General features: G+C 45.5%; 1 protein-coding gene across 2 annotated transcripts in view; it reads left to right on the top strand.

The window, feature by feature from the left end:
* Positions 1–8521: 8521 nt before the first annotated feature.
* Positions 8522–21020, top strand: part of PTPRN (protein tyrosine phosphatase receptor type N) — a 114384-nt gene continuing 101885 nt past the window's right edge. For both annotated transcript variants that reach the window (XM_073647342.1, XM_073647340.1), the window contains exon 1: positions 8522–8807. In XM_073647342.1, coding sequence (XP_073503443.1) covers positions 8723–8807 — 85 coding nt within the window. In that variant the 5' untranslated portion in view covers positions 8522–8722. The remainder of the gene's footprint in view (positions 8808–21020) is intronic.

Raw genomic sequence — 21020 nt, 5'->3', positions numbered from 1 at the left:
GTGGTAGCAACATTTAATGCTCTATGGCAATGCTGCGGAATTGGAGTTTTGTATCAGAAAAATAGAGCTCCGTCTGCTACAGAAATATCAAGAAATTAATCAGCAGAGGATTTTGGTCCAGTTGTGAATAAACGGGCAGAATGGGGACATTTACCACAGGGTCCTGTGGAGCTGAGGTGGAGGCCATTGTTGCACCCATCTGTCCTTGCTCTTTTTTTCACAAGTATTTCCAGCTGTTAATGAGCCTTTGACAGAAGCCAGAGCCTTGATGGCCGAGCGCTCAGACCTGCGCTGAGGATTACGACAAGACACGATTAACTCGCACCAATTAAAGCCGAGCAAGACGTTTCCTGGAAACCAGTGTCGTTTTATTCATTCTGTTTTTTTTTTTCTAGAATAATCTGCAAGTTAAATATCAGATAAGATGATGGCAGCACAATATGTACGGTACGTCGCTGACAATCTACAGCGATGATGTGTCAGGTGATCCGTGCAGCAAAGACGTCACTATGAAGGACGTTTGTCACATGATTAATAATTAAAGCTTAATTATTATTATTATTATAATTATTATAAAAATAAACTATAATTTAGAACAAACATTTCCCCTTGAGTCCCTATTGCCAGTACAATGGGGGGTAACTCTATGGTGCAGACCATGCAATATGACCTTTATTCAAAGGTATAGTCACCAGGGATGAGTGGACCCGTGGAAGTTCAGGTTCTGGTACCCAACCCGAACTTTAGTCCAAAGTTCAGTTTGGGTACCAGAACTGTACCTGAACTTGAACCAGAACTCGATCCCCATTGAAAACAATGAGCACCTGAACTTTGGAGCTGGAGAAAGATTCTCTCCTCCCCCCCCCCCCCCCCCCCCCCCAGAACGCCGAACATTAAAACGGACTTCCGGGAGAAGTTCGTGTTCTGAGTTAATCTGTCCGGAACGAACCCTGAACTTTTAAGTTCCGGTTTGCTCATCTCTAACAGTCACCCTTCAAAGAGGAGCTGTCCTCCTCTCTGTCATTTAGTAATTGGAAGCGTCTTTGCTTAGATTTTAGCATTCTGCATTTCCTCTGTTATTCCTCCTGGAAATGTATAAAGTTGGTTCTACTATTGTCCTCAGCAGTAGGGTATTTCTAACCCTTTCAGCTTCGATTGCACTGTGTAGGGAGGCGACCTTTTACAAAAAAGATGGTAATAATTAGTTGTCAATTGATTTATACATTTCCAGGAGGAATAACAGAGGAGCGACAGAATTCAAAGAAGATTCAGAAATGTTTTTACATTTAGGTATTCTTCAAAATGAATCTCCAGTTTTCTTTTTTTTTTTTACTGTATAAGTCTCTGCTCATAGCTGATGCTACTTGTTGTTTTCTTCAGTTTTGAGTAGAGTTAAGCAAAAAGATTACAGACCTCGGTCCAGTGGGCACGTCGGCAGCGCATGGCCACCGGATCAGCGCCCTGCAAGCCTCCCTGTCCCCTGTTCTGATTAGTAGGCGCTATGCCGTCCTCATGCTGCGGCATGGCGCAGACGTTTGACAGGTACTCTGTACAGCTGTGATCAAGGACTCCATCCTAGCTACTCTGCCCATTGTGTGACAAATGTCTGAAATCCACCTCCAGGTTTAGTAATGTCACTCCTCGTCCTCTATGCTTTACACTGCAGCTCTTCTTGTTCAGGTCAGCTGCTGTTTATGACCTCACTAGAATATAAAAAGAGCTGATTTCCATTACAACAAGGACTATAAACTACAAGCAACTAAACCAACAGTGAGAAAAAGTGTAGAATAATGAGAAATATATTGTTGTTTTCTATGAAGAAGGAAGTGAAGGCGGAAGATAAACGACAATTGACTCCAATAATCAAAGCAGATAACCTCTGTGGAGTCGCAGGAAGCCGAGCGCAGCCATTCCAATAATCTCGCTACCGAGATGGAATAATAATAATTCCATCCAGGCTCCAAAATTAGATTCCTGCTCCTGAGCGAACATCCTGCTGGTGTCTTGCCAGGTGCGGAGCGTCCCTGACTCACCGATCCATATCCCTAAATACCTGTCTATAGGGGAAGCTACAGATTAATGTTTGTCAAGATGGATTAACTGAAAAGTCCCCCAGTGCGGGATACTACAGCTCTGTACAGTGGTGTAACCTGAAGCTCAGGGGCCCCAGTGCAAAAGCTCCAACGGGGCCCCAATGATTGCAAGTCTGTAATAGCATTGGTCTTTTTATTTAGGCCAAAAAGTCTTTTAGGGCCCCCTAAGCTCCGGGGCCCAGGTTCAATTGCAACCTCTGCCCCTATTGTAGTTACGCTCCTGGCTCTGTAGCTGATATATCCTGTAGTTCATATGTAGCAGAGCTGACTTTGTAATATGGCACAACTCCTGATAATATAATAAAAGGGGGCGTCCCATACAGAATATTTATCACTTATCCACTGGACAGATACATATATATATATAATCAATAGGGGTCCGGCTGAAGAGACCCCTACCGATCACAAGACTGGGGGATCCTTTGTTCCCTGTGTGAGCATGTGTCACCACCACTCATAGATTCTGCATGGTTGCATATTCTCACTATACAGGACTTTGGGACCAGGGCCGGCTCCAGGTTTTTCTGGGCCCCGGGCGAAAGAGTCTCAGTGGCCCCTCTAACACATACCACGATTCATGATGCACAGATACCGCAGAGAAATCTATGTATATAGTACAATGCAAAGATTTCACTTCTTACAATACATGAGCGATATCTATTGTAAATTCCACAATGGCTCAGAAACCGGTGAATCGCTCCACACAGAATACTGGCCCCCATATAACGCTCCATACGGAATACTGGCCCCCATATAAGGCCCCATAAGGAATACTGGCCCCCATATAAGGCCCCATAAGGAATACTGGCCCCCATATAAGGCCCCATAAGGAATACTGGCCCCCATATAAGGCCCCATAAGGAATACTGGCCCCCATATAAGGCCCCATACGGAATATTGGCCCCCATATAAGGCTCCATACGGAATACTGACCCCCATATAAGGCTCCATACGGAATACTGACCCCCATATAAGGCTCCATACGGAATACTGGCCCCCATATAAGGCTCCATACGGAATACTGGCCCCCATATAAGGCTCCATACGGAATACTGGCCCCCATATAAGGCTCCATACGGAATACTGGCCCCCATATAAAGCTGCATACGGAATACTGTCCCCCATATAAGGCCCCATACGGAATACTGGCCCCCATATAAGGCTCCATACGGAATACTGGCCTCCATATAAGGCTCCATACGGAATACTGGCCTCCATATAAGGCTCCATACGGAATACTGGCCCCCATATAAGGCTCCATACAGAATACTGGCCCCCATATAACGCTCCATACAGGATACTGGTCCCCTTATAAAGCTCCATACAGGATACTGGTCCCCTTATAAAACTCCATACAGGACACTGGCCCCCATATAACGCTCCATACAGGATACCTGTCCCCTTATAACGCTCCATACAGGATACTGGCCCCCATATAATGCCGCATGCAGGCTGTTACCCCCCACATAATGCCCCATACAGGCTGCCCCCCCTCTTATAATGCTCCATGCAGGCTGTTACCCCCCACATAATGCCCCATACAGGCTGTCCCCCCCCCTTTTAATGCTCCATGCAGGCTGTTACCCCCCACATAATGCCCCATACAGGCTGCCCCCCCCCTTATAATGCTCCATGCAGGCTGTTCCCCCCCACATAATGCACTATGCAGGCTGTCCCCCCCCCTTATAATGCCCCATGCAGGCTGTCACCCCCTCTCTCTATAATGCCCCATGCAGGATGTCACCCCCTATCTTTATAATGCCCCATGCAGGATGTCACCCCCCCTCTTTATAATGCCCCATGCAGGATGTCACCCCCTCTCTTTATAATGCTCCATGCAGGCTGTTCCCCCCACATAATGCACTATGCAGGCTGCCCCCCCCCCTTTATAATGCCCCATGCAGGATGCCTGCCCCCCCCCCTTTATAATGCCCCATGCAGAATGCCTGCCCCCCCCCCTTTATACTGCCTCATGCCTCCATACATTAAAAAAAAAAAAATCAAATACTCACCTCCCTCCTCCTCACCTGCTACCTGCTGCCCGCTGCTCAGGTCCGGACTCCAGCGTTGTCGGCGTCTTCCCGCTCAGCGCTCCCTGTGACGGCTCAGGGGAGGACGCGGTGTAAAGACGTCACCGCACCCTCTAACCTGAGACGTCACAGGGAGCGCACAGCAGGAAGACAGCGGATCTGCAGAGGCACGGGGAGAGGTAAGTATCCGGCTGCCGGGGCCCTGAGCAAGTGGGGGGAAGGGCGGGCGCTGACACCGCTCTCCTCTGCCCAAAGCCCAGCGGGGTGCGCGACCGCCAATGGGCCCCCCTGCCTGCTCAGGGCCCCGTCACTTGCCCGGGTGCGCCGGGTGCTGACGCCGGCCCTGTTTGGGACCCCCAGTCTCGTAATCAGTTGGGGGTCTCAGGAATCAGAGCCCAAGTGCTCATACATTTATCATCCTGTGGTGATGGGTGTCTAGTAGCCCATTGACTTCCACAAGACATTATTGATTAGGAAACGGTTATGATGGTTATTGACAAACTCGGCTCTGCTACATTTGAAGTCGTAATTTTAGGTTTCTGGATCCCAATAAAAAAAACTTTACCAGAACCCCTTGCTTATTATAGACTATTCACAGCTGGAGTCATCCTATGTGGTCGAGGGTCCAGGTGCAGCCATATACTTTGCCCCCTTCTTGTAGCGTGTTCCCGGGTTCTGTCTGCACAATCTAAGGGATTTGTAGCGATGCAAAAGTTAAAGATCATGAACATCTGTTTTGTGCAGCCCCCGGCAGCCGCTATTATCTCCTGCAATTCCTATTACTATGGATGAAATGTCACCCAGAGGCAGAGCTGTCATAGCCAGCGAAAGCCTCGCCACCCGTATCCATCACCCAGCTGAGGCCCAGCCCCCGAGCCAAACGGTAATTACACTGAAATATACATGGGACGGTTACACTGTGTTATTGGAGGAGCTCCGGCAAGATCCAGATAAACAAATGAAACTCATTAATAAATCCGTCATTACCGGAGCTCAGCTGCGGAGCGGCCCCCGGCTTAATGTGGCGCGTCCATGGGTGCAAGAGGGTCCGGTGGAATTTGCGGTGTTAAAGGAGTTCTCCGGGCTGTAATAAACGAAATCCATCCGGGAGATTTAGCAAAACTGGTGCAAAAGAAAAGTGGAGAAACTTCCCAATTAACCAATCGGGTTGTGGCTTTTAATTTCCAACGGGCAGATGCCAGAGACTCGGGGTATGGAAAGCCCAAGACACTATGTAGACGGGACTAGAGGCTGATCCTCCCTTCTACATAGAAGCTTATAAAAACCAACTGTCATCTCCTATCTCTGTAGTCACTGGAGACGGATTTTATCCAGGAATTGGGAATGAAGGATCAGTTCTGGCGAGAAAGAAGAAGATTTCTCTAAGATCTATTACAAAGTTGCTTATTTTTATGTGCACTATTGATTTATGAAATAAAAAAATTAAAACGAGGCTTACACTTTAAGTTACTTGTGTTTCCCTGCATTGTTCAATTTTATCCCTTTAGTTTCCAACATCCACATTTTTTTAAATAACGTAAAGACGGTTCTTTGTAGGCAGTAATAGTTTTGTAGGCAGTAATAGTTTCATACGGGTACAGGTTATTATGGTGGGAGACCCCTATTACCTGCCTTGTTTGGTGGCTGATCCTCCTTTTTTTTCACTCAGGGGTCTCCTCTTGGCTCCGGCCTCCGCTGCAGGAACAGTCTGACACCTCTGTTACCTGGATGCACTGAACAACCTGCTGCCTCCTGCTAATCTCTTCCTGGAAATCCACAAGTCACAGGTCACATTGTACACGGGAGCAGGAGACAGAAGAGACAGGTGCAGATGTCCTATACACAGAGTGTGAGGCCTGGAGGGTCCTGAGTGCAAGGGAACCTTTAATGGGGGCTTCCCACAATAACCATTATATGTTAGCACTGCTTTGGCCATAAACACTGAGGGTCCTAATTGTGGGGTCTCCTCCACCATCCTGAGAACTTGGGTGTCTCTGATGTCAGTGCAAAAGCGTCAGCTCCTTGTCTCACTCACATGACCCGGGCCCAAGTCATAACTGCAGGGGGTGCAATTGCACCAGAGCCTTGAAGATTGGGGGGGGCCATGAACTCTGTTACCCCAATGCATATTGGGGGGGGGGGCAAATGTCAGCATCAGTGGGATGTAGTACCCCCGCTGTACTACAGAACACCAGTGACTGTCTGGCCGCAGTTTCTAACATCATGTCCGCTCTCTACCTGAAACTCAACCTCTCCAAAACTGAGCTTCTTCTCCTGCCGTCTACTCACCTCTCTAAATCTGACATCTCTCTCTCAGTGTGTGGCACCACAATAATGCCGAGCCAGCAGGCGCGTTGTCTGGGCGTTGTGTTTGACACCAATCTCTCCTTCACCTTCCACATACAATCTCTTGCCCGCTCTTGTCGCTTGCACCTGAAGAACATCTCTAGAATCCGTCCCTTTCTCACCTTGGAAACAACAAAAACTCTCACTGTTGCCCTGATCCACTCCCGCCTTGACTACTGTAACTCTCTATTAATTGGCCTCCCCCTCACTCGACTTTCCGCCCTCCAGTCCATCCTTAATGCTGCAGCCAGGGTCATCTATTTGGCTAACCGTTACTCAGACTCCACCCGCTCTGTGCCAGTCATTGCACTGGCTGCCCATGAATTATAGGATCCAATTTAAATTGCTTGTTCTCACCCACAAAGCTCTCCACATCTCTTCCCTCATTTCTGTTTATCGGCCTACCCGTTCTCTACGCTCCGCAAGCGACTTTCGACTAACATCCGCACTAATCCGTACCTCCCACTCCCGGCTTCAAGACTTCTCCCGAGCTGCACCTATTCTTTGGAATGCTCTACCCCAAGAAATTAGGATGAACCACAACTTACACAGTTTTAGGCGCTGCCTAAAAACACACCTGTTTAAAGCAGCCTATCACCTTCCCTAATCAAAGTCCTTTTATCTTCTTATAGCCCATCCCTTATTTCTCCAAACATAAGTCTCCACCGAACCCAAAAGCACTACAGATACTGGCTGGTGACGAGCTCATGCAGCCTCTATCTATCCCTCAGCCCCTCAAGATGGCTGGACCATCCTTGTAAATAAGCCATTGTACTTTGTTTCACCCCCACTTCATTGTAGATTGTAAGCTCTTACGAGCCGGGTTGTCATTTTTGCTGTAATTGTATTATCTTTAGCCATGTTACTTATGACTGTTGTATATGAACCTGTGAATTGTAAAGCGCTGCGGCATATGTTGGCGCTATATAAATAAAGACATTATTATTATTATTATTATCCTAAAGGTTATAGGACTCATAATACCAGTGATCAATCATTTATGGCAAAATAATGGCAGAGGTTAGATAAATAGATAGATAGATAGATAATATATGATAGATAGATAGATAGATAGATAGATGATAGATAGATAGAGGGATAGATGATAGATAGATAATAGATAGATAGATAATATATGATAGATAGATAATAGATAGATAGATAATATATGATAAATAGATAGATAGATAGATAATATATGATAGATAGATAGATAGATAATAGATAGATAGATAGATAGATAGACAGATAGATGATAGATAGATAGATAGATATGGGATAGATAGATAGATAATAGATAGACAGATAGATAGATAATATATGATAGATAGATAGATAGATAGATAGATAGATAGATAGATAGATAGATAGATATGGGGTAGATAGATAGATAGATATGGGATAGATAATATATGATAGATATATGATAAATAGATGATAGATAATATATATATATGATAAATAGATAATAGATAGATATAATAAATATAGATAATACATGATAGATAGATAATAGATAGATAATAGATGATAGATATATGATAAATAGATGGATAGATAATATAGATAGATAATAGATATCTGATAACTAGATGATAGATAATAGATAGATAATAGATACATAATAGATAGATAATAGATACATAATAGATACATAATAGATAGATAATAGATAGATATAATAAATATAGATGATAATAGATGTGTGTTCCTCTTTCAGGGTTTGTATTGATGTGGGCGGATCAGGTGTCGGGTGTGGGGCGGAGTTGGCTGTCTTTAGGCGTTATCAGGTGGCAGAGGGGTTGGTTTTGGGCGTGGTTGTGCTGTTGGAGGGCGGACTCTGGGCGGGGCTGGGCGGTTGGAGAGCGGACTCTGGGCGGGGCTGAGCTGTTGGAGAGCGGACTCGGCGGGGCTGAGCTGTTGGAGGGCGGATTCTGGGCGGGGCTGTGCTGCTGGAGGGCGGTCTCAAGGCGGGGTGTTGTTGTTGAAGGGCGGAGTTGTTCTGCTGGAGGGCGGAGTTGTTCTGCTGGAGGGCGGGGCTGTGCTGTTAGGGGGCGGGGTTGTTTTGCTGGAGGGCGGGGCTGTGCTCCTGCTGCTGCTCCTGCTGCTGCTGCTCACTCTCCGCTGCTGTCCGTGGTGCTGGAGCGGCCGCGCTGCTGCTGCTGCTGATCTCCGGGCGGGTCCGCGTTTCGGGGTCGCTATGCTCCCTGCGCTGTGAGGCTGCTCTGGTGCCGGGGCCCCTCGTACGCCAGGATGAGGCTCTCTGCAGGGACCGTGCTCTGCCTGCTGCTCCTCACCTGCTGCTGCCATCACAGGGGCCTGGGGGCCCGGAGCCATGGTGAGTACCGGGAGGGTTTCATCTCCACCTCGTGCACTTCTCTCCACATTGCCCTCCTGGCTGCTGCAGAACCTCTTCAGGATCCTGCCACAGAGTTGTTTATGATCTGGATTCATGGAGCTGCTCTCTGGGGAGTCTAGGAAAGAAATGACGCCCCCTATAGAGCAGGCAGTGTCTCCCCCTGAAGAGGGGGTCTTTATCACAGGAGAGGGGGTGATGGTGAGCGCCTGTCCTCTGCTGGAGCCTCACAGCCAAAAGCAGTGATTAATGAGCCTTCCTCCTGTGCATCTGTCTGGCACGGCTGCTGCAGAACCTCTTCAACTTGTATCTTCTTCTCCTCCTTGCAGCCAGTACAAATACCTCAGGATCATAGTGCTTAGCAAACATTGGTGCACAATTTCCTCTATACCCCCAGATGCTGCAGAACCTCACTACTCCCCACTGTTACAATGTGTGTATGAGAGCATTTATGCCTTTGTAGGGCTCAAACATAAAGCCCCAGAGCAGGGCTTATTACCCATGGGAGAGGGGGCTACTTACACTTCTCCCAACTTTTTCGTTTTTTTTCCTACTTTTTGATTTGTGTTATTCAATAGGATGATGAGGGTGATAGTTATAGGGAAGGCTTCTCTACTGTAAAAGCATAGATTTATCTTCCTGGATAGAAAATGTTATGGGGGTTAATCTAAATCCCTAACTTACTACTAAACTCCTTTGCTGATAGAGTGGGGACCCCCGATTACTTGGCTTGGGATGAGGAGATGATGTGGTTGTTAGTAAGGTCTCGGTGTGGGGTGTCTGTCATATATATTTTTTTGCAGTGTTGGTTTTAAATGCCTTTTTTTTTTGCTGTATCAAAAATGTATCAATTTCTGATGTTTTTCTTTGTGAACTTAAATAGAATAAATACAAAATTAAAAAATGATGAACAAAGTATCTAATACAGAAAGTGAGATTATTTCCTGGATATAACGCCAGGGATAGAGGACATGTAATCAGTGTGAGGTGAGAAGAACCACATACATGAAATGGATATATAGTATATACCTTCCAGCTGTTGTCCCGATGTCATTCAGCCCCTGCTGTCCTCCCTGCCCCCTCCACTATTAGCATAAAGTAAGGACTTATGTGGCTCCCAGACCCCTCTGATGCCCCTTATATCAGAGCAGAGGAAAAATCCAACTGGTGATATTAGGGGAGAGTTCAGCTGCCACAATGGAGAATGTTATTAAAATCCTTATGTCTATGATCAGCTTTAATCCTCTAAAAACTCTGAGTTTAAGTGTAATAAGACCCCGCCCTGTGTCAGACCACCCACCTATGTGAGGCTGAGATATCAGGAGCCCCCAATACCTTAGAAACAGGTTTTTCCCTTTTTCAGAGGATTCAGGGTTGCAGAGAATTACATTTGTTGGTCTCTTTGGCTTTGCTGAGTCTAGATGACAGGGGTTTATTTTCACAGTCGTCCCCATAGTACTTTTTGAGTTAGTGGGCACAATGGTGGGCGCCAGGTAATGTTTATATTGGTGACTGGTATTCTTTAGGTAATATTTATGCCATGTGTACCTCAAAAAGCTTCCTTTGATATACTGGCGGACACATACAGGAAAGGGCCCCTGTGCATGAACAATATATGGACCCTTTGCAGCCAAATAGCTCATCATAATGCACATTTGCACCTGCTTTTGAGGTGGCAGTGACCCCCTTACCTCTCGGACCCCAGGTTGCACCAATGATATGTCCGCTCCTGCTTTGATAGCTGCTAGGTCAATTAATGCTTATCGATCTGAATGCTGTTTGCATTATATAGATGTAGCCGAACTGAAGGTGCCCTATAAGTATTTTTTTGTTCCTCAGAATAACTCAATGAGGTCAGATAAGAGCGTAGATTTAATTGCAGTCCTATGTAAAAGTACAGTGTTTAATCAAAATAAAGGGTCAGGGATATACTAATCATTTTGGGCATTAGGGCAGAGACTGAGGACCTAAGGCCAGATGGGACCTTTAGCCTTTTTGTCAGTTAGAGCACTCCTTAAAGGGAATCTGTCACCCCCCTGGGCGATATCAGACCTCTACTATGGGCATACAGGTGATAGAAAAGTAAATCTATACTTACCTGTATGGCCCATAGTAGAGGTCTGATTGCAGAGAAAAGCGCTTTAATCAATTCTTTTTTTCCACAGGCTTGGCGTGCTTATTATTCCCCCAAATCCCCGCCTCTTTGCTTAATTATCATATCCCCCCCTCCCCTGCTTGTCACAGGGCCCTGTGACAGACCCTGTGATGTGCACTGTGCTCCCTGACTTCCGGGCATGTGCAGAGCGTCGCTCAAATAGAGCTCACATAGAGCCCGCTCTGCTTCATCCCGGCCCCGTCTGCCTGTGCTCTGCGCCGCAGGTTTCTATTGCGCAGGCGCTGGAGAGTCACTGTCACTTTCCAGCACCTGCGCAATAGAAACCTGCGGCGCAGAGCACAGGCAGACGGGGCCGGGATGAAGCAGAGCGCGCTCTATGTGAGCTCTATGTGAGCGGCGCTCTGCGCATGCCCGGAAGTTACGGAGCACAGTGCACATCACAGGGCCCTGTGATGTGCAAAGGAAGGGGGGAATATGATAATTAAGCATACAGGCGGGATTTGGTGGAATAATAAGCACATGGGCAGGGATTGCTTGGTGTCCCCCGCACGCCAAGCCTGTGGAAAAAAGAATTGATTAAAGCGCTTTTCTCTGGAATCAGACCGCTGCTATTGGCCATACAGGGGGGTGACAGATTCCCTTTAAAGGAGTTTCCATAAAGTAATGGCTTATTGCTAGGATATACTGTATTATGACGTTTTGATCCAGGAGGGACCCCAATCATTCCTGAAAATAAAGGGGATACAACACTGTTGTGTGGTTATTTGGTCTGAGGTGGCGAGAGGAGGATACAGCTATACTAGAGTTCAGACTCGTACCGATCATAAAGTGATGGCATATCCTAGTAATACCCTATCACTTTATGAGATGGGAAAATCCCTTTAACATTTAAGATCTGGACCCACAAAACAAAAAAGCCAGAGATTATAACTTTATGCTAAAGGGCCTCTGAGATCACTTGCAGCGCAGCCCAGTAAAGATTGAGTCCAGAATTGGTAAATTTGCCCTATTGTAAATTTATGGTCCACATTTGTAGTCCCTATTGTAAATTTATGGTCCATCTTACCATGGGCCACACAGACTGGCATCACTGCCACAATCCCCAAAAACAAATACGTAATAATTTAAAAGTGATTAGTATAGAAAAGAGGAATCTTCCTCTGCCCCGGGATTGTGAGGATGATGATTTCGATATACTGGAAATTCCTATAAATTATGAATCCTGCAGTTTGATAAATCATTGCATAGGACTGCACTTGCATAAAGCGGCAATGACACCTGACCTGTAGTTCTGTGTTGTCCTGGCTGCAACATAAAACTGAAAAGCTGAAACTCCAGGATATACCCCATAATTTTAAGATCTCTGCTTGTTATCAGTGAATGGAAACAGTCTTGTTCAATATCAGAGGATGAAAATAAATCTGTTCAGGTCACTGAGAATTCACTGCAGTTGTGTCCTGCCTTGGCAATCATAGAATCATAGAATGGTAGAGTTGGAGGGGACCTCCTGGGTCCTCGTGTCCAACCCCCGGCTCAATGCTGGATTCACTAAACCATCTCAGACAGATGTCTGTCCGGCCTCTGTTTGAAGACGTCCATTGAAGGAGAACTCACCACCTCTCGTGGCAGCCTGTTCCACTCATTGATCACCTCACTGTCAAAAAGTTTTTTTTAATATCTAATCTGTGTCTCCTCCCGTTTAGTTTCATCCCATTGCTTCTAGTCTTTCCTTGTGCAAATGAGAATAAAGATGATCCTTCTACAATGTGACAGCCCTTGACATATTTGTAGACAGCTATTAAGTCTCCTCTCAGTCTTCTTTTTTGCAAGCTAAACATTCCCAAATCCTGTAACCGTTCCTCATAGGACATGGTTTGCAGACCAGTCACCATTCTGGTCGCTCTTCTCTGAACTTGCTCCAGTTTGTCGATGTCTTTTTTAAAATGTGGTTCCCAAAACTGGACGCAGTATTCCAGATGAGGTCTGACCAAAGAGGAGTAAAGACCGATAATGACTTCACGTGATCTAGACTGTATGCTTCTCTTAATACATCCCAGAATTGTATTTGCCTTTTTTGCTGCTGCATCACACTGTTGACTCATGTTTAGTCTATGATCTATTAGTATACCTAAGTCTTTTTCACACGTGCTGTTGCTTAGCTCTATTCCTCCCATTTTATATATCCTTTTTTCATTTTTATTGTCCAGATGTAGTACTTTGCATTTTTCCCTGTTAAAAACCATTCTGTTGGTTGCTGCCCTCTGCTCCAGTTTATTTAGGTCTTTTTGAATCCTCTCTCTCTCTTCTCTAGTATTAGCTATCCCTCCTAGCTTTGTGTCATCAGCAAATTTAATCAGTTTACCCTCAATTCCTTCATCTAAATCATTGATAAAGATGTTGAACAATACAGGTCCCAGGACGGAGCCCTGTGGTACCCCACTTGAGACATTCATCCAACTGGATGTGAAGCCATTTACGACCACTCTTTGAGTCCGATCACTAAGACAGTTGCCTTGTCCATTCCATACTTGGTCATTTTTTCAATAAGGATGGTGTGAGATACTTTGTCAAATGCTTTGCTGAAGTCAAGATATACTATATCTACAGCATTTCCCTGATCCACCCAATCAGTGATTCTGTCATAGAAGGAAATTAAGTTTCCTGCTGCTCTCCAGGCTGATACATTTCACCTGCACTGATACATTGTTGCAAACTATCAGGCCAGGAGAGAGATTAATGCTAGTGGTGTGTTTAGGTCTGAGAAGAAAGTCTAGACTGGATATAGGTTTAATGTGCCAAGTATTAGATCTGTACAGGTTGAATCATCTTTAAGTAAATAATATCTTTATTCACTGACAGCAAGCAAATCTTGGAAATAGAGAAGAATTAAGCTAAATTAGAAAGTTGCAGAGGTTTATTTCTATAAATATGAGTTATTGCATAATCTATATATTTATTTGCACAGTCGCTTTCCTTGGGTTTGGACACCAGTAGACCCCCTGTCCTTGCCCATTGCTGCTGTAAAACCAGAAGATCTGCCTTTGTTAGTGCCATTATTAATATATAATATGAATGTAACATGAAAAACATCATATCCAAGCAACATTCAGGTCCCCCACCCCCTGCCCCTCCTACAGCACAGTATATGCTGAATCCTATATGCTCTATATCTGGATTGGTTCTGTATAATAATTCTATAGATATATGTATGTATGTCATGTGCATGTAGAGTACGCTGATTCAGATACTGACGTTACTCATGCCTGGTTCTCCACCCCCTCTTCCTCCTGTGACTCATCCCACGTCAAATATTGAAGATGGCCTTTACAATCGCTTGTATTTTGGTTTGTGTGGGTGATAATAACCACCATGAATTATCCCCCGAAGTGCTACATGGGGGACTTGGTGCCAAATCTCCGAGGAGATGTTGGCAGTTATTGTACAGCAACGTTCAATAATAGAATCTAATGCAGATTGTTCTACAGCCTATAGAGTATAAGCCTGGGTTTGTATGGTTATGGTTGGTGTAAGATGTAGCAGAGCTGAATCTGCGCCTTGCAGTACTATAGCATGCACGGATGGATCATAGAGCGGGGAGATATCATATTCCTGCTCTTCTGGATCTTCCTCTGCCCGCCTCACAATTATTTGAGAGCCCACGCTGACGTCAGTAAGGGCAATCATCTGCTACGTCAAGTGGAGATGGGAATTTACTGACATATGAAGAAGCTCTGGTAATTCAGCTGGATGGTCTCTGAGGATTTTAGCCGTTCTCTTCCCATCAGTTTTTTGGTTTCTCTGCCTTGTTGATCTGGATACATGTAATTATGATGGAATTGAAGGAGCGTTCTGGTATTTTGTGGTTAGTTGTGGATGAGAAGAGGATCTTCAGCCATAGATGAGAGCTTGTGAGGGGTGTGGAGAGAGGACGAGGAGAATATAGTATATAAGGAGACACTAAGAAGGGTAAAGTATGGTGGACGGCAGTGCATAGACTTATTATGGAGCTGAATATTAATGGGGCAGAGGTAATTTGTGGATAATGTATGGATAAGTGAGGAAAAGCATCAGTGTACAAGGATAGGCACAGATCTGGAGTATGGATATGAAGAAAGGGAAATGAGAAGTGTGCGGAGGAAGGATAGGTAATCGTGAAGTAAAAGATCAGTAAAGCGACAATAATGTAGTATAAGAGAGGAAACTGAGAAGTATAGCAGGATGAATAGTGTAAAGGTAGAGGGAGGGTAGCAGGTTGTAGCCTACAGGTAGGAGAAGTTGTATCTGTCAGGTCCTTATCAGGAGGCAGCACCGGACAGAGCAAGAGCTCCTGAATTCAGAGGTGTAGATATAGTTTTCTATGGGTTCATTCAGTGTTTTCACGTAAAACTGCTGCCAGGACTCATAGGGAAAGTCTGTGAGTCCTGCTCCTCCCACCAAGTCATAGAAAAAGCCTGTGAGTCTTGCACCTTCCACCCACTCATAGAGATAGCCTGTGAGTCCTGCTCCTCCCACCAAGTCATAGAGAAAGCGGCTGAGTCCTGCTCCTCCCACCAAGTCATAGAGAAAGCCTGTGAGTCCTGCACCTCCCACCAAGTCATAGAGAAAGCCTGTGAGTCCTGCTCCCCCCACCCAGTCATAGAGAAAGCCTGTGAGTCCTTCACCTCCCACCCACTCATAGAGAAAGCCTGTGAGTGCTGCTCCTTCCACCAAGTCATAGAGAAAGCCGGTGAGTCCTGCTCCTCCCACCAAGTCATAGAGAAAGCCGGTGAGTCCTGCACCTCCCACCCACTCATAGAGAAAGCCTGTGAGTCCTGCACCTCCCACCCACTCAGAGAAAGTCTATGAGTCCTGCACCTCCCACCCACTCATAGAGAAAGCCTGTGAATTCAGTTCCTCCTACCAAGTCATAGAGAAAGCCTGTGAGTCCTGCTCCTTCCACCGACTCATAGAGAAACCCTGTGAGTCCTGCTCCTCCCACCAAGTCATAGAGAAAGCCTGTGAGTCCTGCTCCTTCCACCGACTCATAGAGAAAGTCTGTGAGTCCTGCTCATCCCACCGACTCATAGAGAAAGCCTGTTGAGTCCTGCTTATCCCACCAAGTCACAGAGAAAGCCTGTGAGTCCTGCTCCTGCCACCAACTGTCACGGGTGTATCAGAGGTGACAGAGTCGCCCTGCAGTTAGTTGCATGAGATCTCTAAGTTTGGCATTACAGACATCTGTTTAGATGAAAGGCTGTCTCTAGGACCTAGTGGCTACCTCCCTCTGGTAATTAGCTCTCTGCCTGGGTGTATATATAACTGGTGTGTCTGAGAGGGAGGTGACGGCTATATTAATTTCTACTTGTGAAGGCTTAGCAAGAGCAGTAAGTCGTCCTCTCTGGAGCTTGAGGCCGAGTTCGCATTTGTCTGGAGTCATCTAAAGCTAAGCATTCTCCCGCTGTTTGTCTACCCTTGTTGTCTATAGAGTTTAGTGGAGATCAACTAGAGCTCATCTCCTCCCATCTCTGCGGCCATTGCTGAAGAGGCAATATAGGGATGGTAGTTGAGACAGGGTGACTCTAGACCAGACTAGGAGGTCTCCACTTCCCCCTTTCCCTAGTGTCTGGGCTCCCTTTCCCTCTTCCCTCTGTGTTACACTAAGTCTTTCCCACACCTGGCGTGACTCCGACTCATAGAGGAAGCCTGTGAGTCCTACTCATCCCACCGACTCATAGAGAAAGCCTGTTAATCCTTCTCCTCCCAACTACTCATAGAGAAAATATCAAAAATAGGATCTAGGAATTCAATATAAATCTAATTCATTCCAATGGTGATCCCCACACTAATTCATTTTTACAACATGATCCCATTTATCTCTGATAAAGAATAATTATATATCAGTACTCAAATTTATATTTTAATTTCAACTTTTATTTAACACATGTGGTACAAGGTGTACCACACTGCCCTAATTTTAACGAGTTTTTAGGGGCTTAGTTTTTCATATTTTGTATTTCTGCTTTTTGTGTGTTAAATAAAAGATTAAATTAAATTATAAGAATTTTAGTACTGATATATAATTATTCTTTATTAGAGATAAATCGAATCATGTTGTAAAAATACTCATAGAGAAAGCCTGTGAGTCCAATTCCTCACACCCAGTCATAGAGAAAGCCTGTGAGTCCAATTCCTCACACCCAGCCATAGAGAAAGCCTGTGAGTCCAGTTCCTCCCACCCAGTCATAGAGAGAGCCTGTGAGTCCAGTTCCTCCCACCAAGTCATAGAGAAACCCTGTGAGTCCAGTTCCTCCCACCCAATCATAGAGAAAGCCTGTGAGTCCAGTTCCTCCCGCCCAGTCATAGAGAAAGCCTGTGAGTCCAGTTCCTCCCACCCAGTCATAGAGAAAGCCTGTGAGTGCTGCTTCTCCCACCAAGTCATAGAGAAAGCCTGTAAGTCCTGCTCTTCCCAACCACTCATAGTGATAACCTATGAGTCCTGCTCCTCCCGCCAAGTCAGAGAAAGTATGTGAGTCCTGCACCTCCCACCAAGTAATAGAGAAAGTCTGTGAGTCCTGCTCATCCCACCAAGTCATAGAGAAAGTATGTGAGTCCTGCACCTCCCACCAAGTCATAGAGAAAGTATGTGAGTCCTGCACCTCCCACCAAGTCATAGAGAAAGTCTGTGAGTCCTGCACCTCCCACCAAGTCATAGAGAAAGTCTGTGAGTCCTGCTCATCCTACCAAGTCATAGAGAAAGTATGTGAGTCCTGCACCTCCCACCAAGTCATAGAGAAAGTATGTGAGTCCTGCACCTCCCACCAAGTCATAGAGAAAGCCTGTTAGTCCTGCTTTTCCCACCCACTCATAGAGAAAGCCTGTGAGTCCTGCTTTTCCCAACCACTCATAGAGAAAATACTGAGTCCTGCTCCTTCCACCAAGTCATAGAGAAAACTTGTGAGTCCTGCTCCTCCCACCAACTCATAGAGAAAGCCTGTGAGTCCTGCTCCTCCCACCAAGTCATAGAGAAAGTCTGTGAGCCCTGCTCATTCCATGAAGTCATAGAAAAGCCTGTGAGTCCTGCTCATCCCACCAAGTCAAAGAGAAAACCTGTGAGTCCTACACCTCCCACCCACTCATAGAGAAAGCCTGTGAGTCTTGCTCCTCCCACCAAGTCATAGAGAAAGCCTGTGAGTCCTACTCCACCCACCCAGTCGTAGAGAAAGCCTGTGAGTCCTGCACCTCCCACCCACTCATAGAGAAAGCCTGTGAGTCCTGCTCCTCCCACCCACTCATAGAGAAAGCCTGTGAGTGCTGTTTCTTCCACCAAGTCATAGAGCAAGCCTTTTAGTCCTCCTTTCCCCACCCACTAATAGAGAAAGTCTGTGAGTCCTGTTCCTCCCAACTATTCAAAGAGAAAGCCTGTGAATCCTGCTTTTCCCACCCACTCATAGAGAAAGACGGTGAGTTCTTCTCCTCCCACCCACTCATAGAGAAAGCCTGAGTCCTGCTCCTCTCACCAATTCATAGAGATACCCTGAATCACCCATTTAGAAATACAGAAAGCTTATGAGTCTCGTTCTTCCGCTCATTTATAGGGAAAGCCAGTGAGACCTTAATTCCCCACCAAAACCTGTAAATCTTGCATGCCCTTCCCATTCACAGAGCAAGTGTCACGATTCCACCATTTACGGTGTCCTAGGGACGCTGTGAATGACAGCTCTGCCGCCCTGTGGGATTAAGGGCTTGCTTAGCTGTCAAGATTGTGAGTGACAGCTCAACCGCCCAATCTGAGGCAGAGGTGTGAGTATTGTGATTGACAGCTCAGCCGTCCTATCTGGCTGGGTCTATGGTATCTCCTCCAGGTGTCATCCATTGTGGGTGATTACAGAGCTATTTCGCACTCTGACAGTGGTTACACCATTGGCAATTGTCGCTTTGCTCAAGTGGTGTGTGTATGCTCTGTTCTCTGAGTTGTATTCTGATCTCCATTGCCAACCTTGGATTTACATTTTGATCATTCGTTTGCCTTACCCCATTGTCTTGATCTGCTACCTTCCTGATACTCTGACCTCGGACTGTGACCTGACTATTCTTTTGTCTTTTCCCTTTGTCTAGTGTGTGCCTTCTTGGTACTGACGCCGGACCTCTTGACTAGCCTGATAGTAAACCTGTGAGTAGTGACTAGCGTCACATTGAGTAGTGACTAGCGTCACATTACAATTGGCCCAATTTTTTTTTTCTTCCCACCAGTATGGAACCAATTCACACACTTTGCGATCAGGTAACAAATATGACCCAGATGGTTTAGGATCTGGCCCGGGAGCACCAGAAATAATAAGCCTCACAGTCTCAGCTGCAGGGTCAGTTTCCAGCACGCTGGGTGCTACTCAGGACCCTCCGCTGCCGGCAGTAGCTCCTACGGCTGTACCTTCTGATATACAGTTGGTCTCTCCCGAAACAGTAGTTCTTCTCCCTGATAAAATTTTCAGGGGGGAAAGATCAGTTCCGGGTGTTTAGGGAGAACTGTAAGGTTATCGATTGGTGTCAGAAGGTTATTATTCAGTGGAGTCCTGATTGTCATAAGAAATGTCTCAGTTCTGTACAAATTTGCTCCGCTAGTCTGGAGGGTCTGCCGTGGAACTTGAAAGACTTCGGAGATGTGATCTCGGAAAAAGAGTCAGAGATACTACCTCCCCATCATCCTTATGATTACGTTATTAATCTTATCTCTGATGCCAAATTGCCTAAAGCTCGCCTAAAGCTCATTTATCGGGTAATGAACGTACCGCCATGAAAGAATATGTCAACGAAAGTTTACGGAAGGGTCATATCCGTCCTTCCTCCTCGCCTGTAGCTGCTGGGGTTTTCTTTCTTAAAAAGAAACATTGGGGTCTCCATCTTTCCTCGATTTCTGTGAATTAAACAAAATTACAGTTAAGAATATTTACACACTTCCACTTAACCCCCGGGGGCTAAATGGTTTTCTAAACTGGACCTTAAAGGGGCTTATAATTTGATAAGTATCTGGAAGGGGGATGAGTGGAAAATGGTGTCTTTAAAGGTTTATGTGAAAAGCTTATCGTGTCTTTTGGGTTACCCAATGTACTAGTATTTCAAAACTTGATGAACAATATCTTTTCTGTATTGGAAGCTTTATTGTGGTTTACCTTGACGGCATTTAATTTTTCCTCTGATTTGGATTCACACTATGAATATGTTCATTTTGTTTTACAAAAGCTCAGGGAAAATTCTTTGTTTGCTAATACTGAGAAATGTACGTTTTCTATTCAAGAAATATCGTTCCTTGAGTTCATTGTATCGGCTGAAGGGTTTAAGATCCTGGGAAGCTGCCGGCCATAATTGATTGGGTTTAACCTCGTGACCTTAAAGCCAAGTTTTCTAGGATTCACCAATTACTGTATAAAATCTATACAGTTTTATTTCGCAGATTGTTAAACCTCTTACTGATCTCACACGTAAAGGAGCGGATCTTAAAGTTTTGGTGGTCGGATGTTATTGGAGCCTTTAGTAACTTGAAAGAGTGTTTCATGTGTTTAATCCAACCAGATCTCCAGAATCCGTTCATCGTAGAGGTGGCTGCCTCACAGGTCGGGGTAGGGGCTGTATTATCTCAAGGTTCCAAAACTCTGACCAACTTGTGGCCATGTGAATTTTTCTATAGGAAATTTTTGTCTGCGGAGAGAAATTATGATGTTGGGAGTCGCGAGCTGCTCACTATCAAATTAGCTTTTGAGGAATGTAGCCATTTTTCGGAGGGGGCAGTTCATCAGGTCACTGTGGTGACGGAACATAAAAATTTAGCTTAACTTGAATCTGCTACATGGTTAACTCCAAGACAGGACAGATGGTCCCTATTTTTTTCTAGATTAAATTTTTCTATCACGTTCACGCCAGGGTCCATGAATGTGAAGGCTGACGCCTTATCACGCAGTCTTGATTCAGTTTCTCCTTCAGAACCTCCATTTTTCCTGAAGGCACTGTGGTTTCTGTGGTATCCTCAAAGTTGGAGGCTGAGATCTGTAAAGTCCAGTCGTTGGCTCCTTCCTCTACTCCAGGGTCCAAATTATATGTACATGTGT

This window comes from Phyllobates terribilis, unplaced genomic scaffold, assembly GCF_046119375.1.
Source record: "Phyllobates terribilis strain yellow unplaced genomic scaffold, ASM4611937v1 Scaffold_9__5_contigs__length_417890890, whole genome shotgun sequence".
NCBI classification, from domain to species: Eukaryota; Metazoa; Chordata; class Amphibia; order Anura; family Dendrobatidae; genus Phyllobates; species Phyllobates terribilis.
Note: the sequence above shows the minus strand (reverse complement) of the source record. Positions and strands in the feature narration are given on the sequence as shown.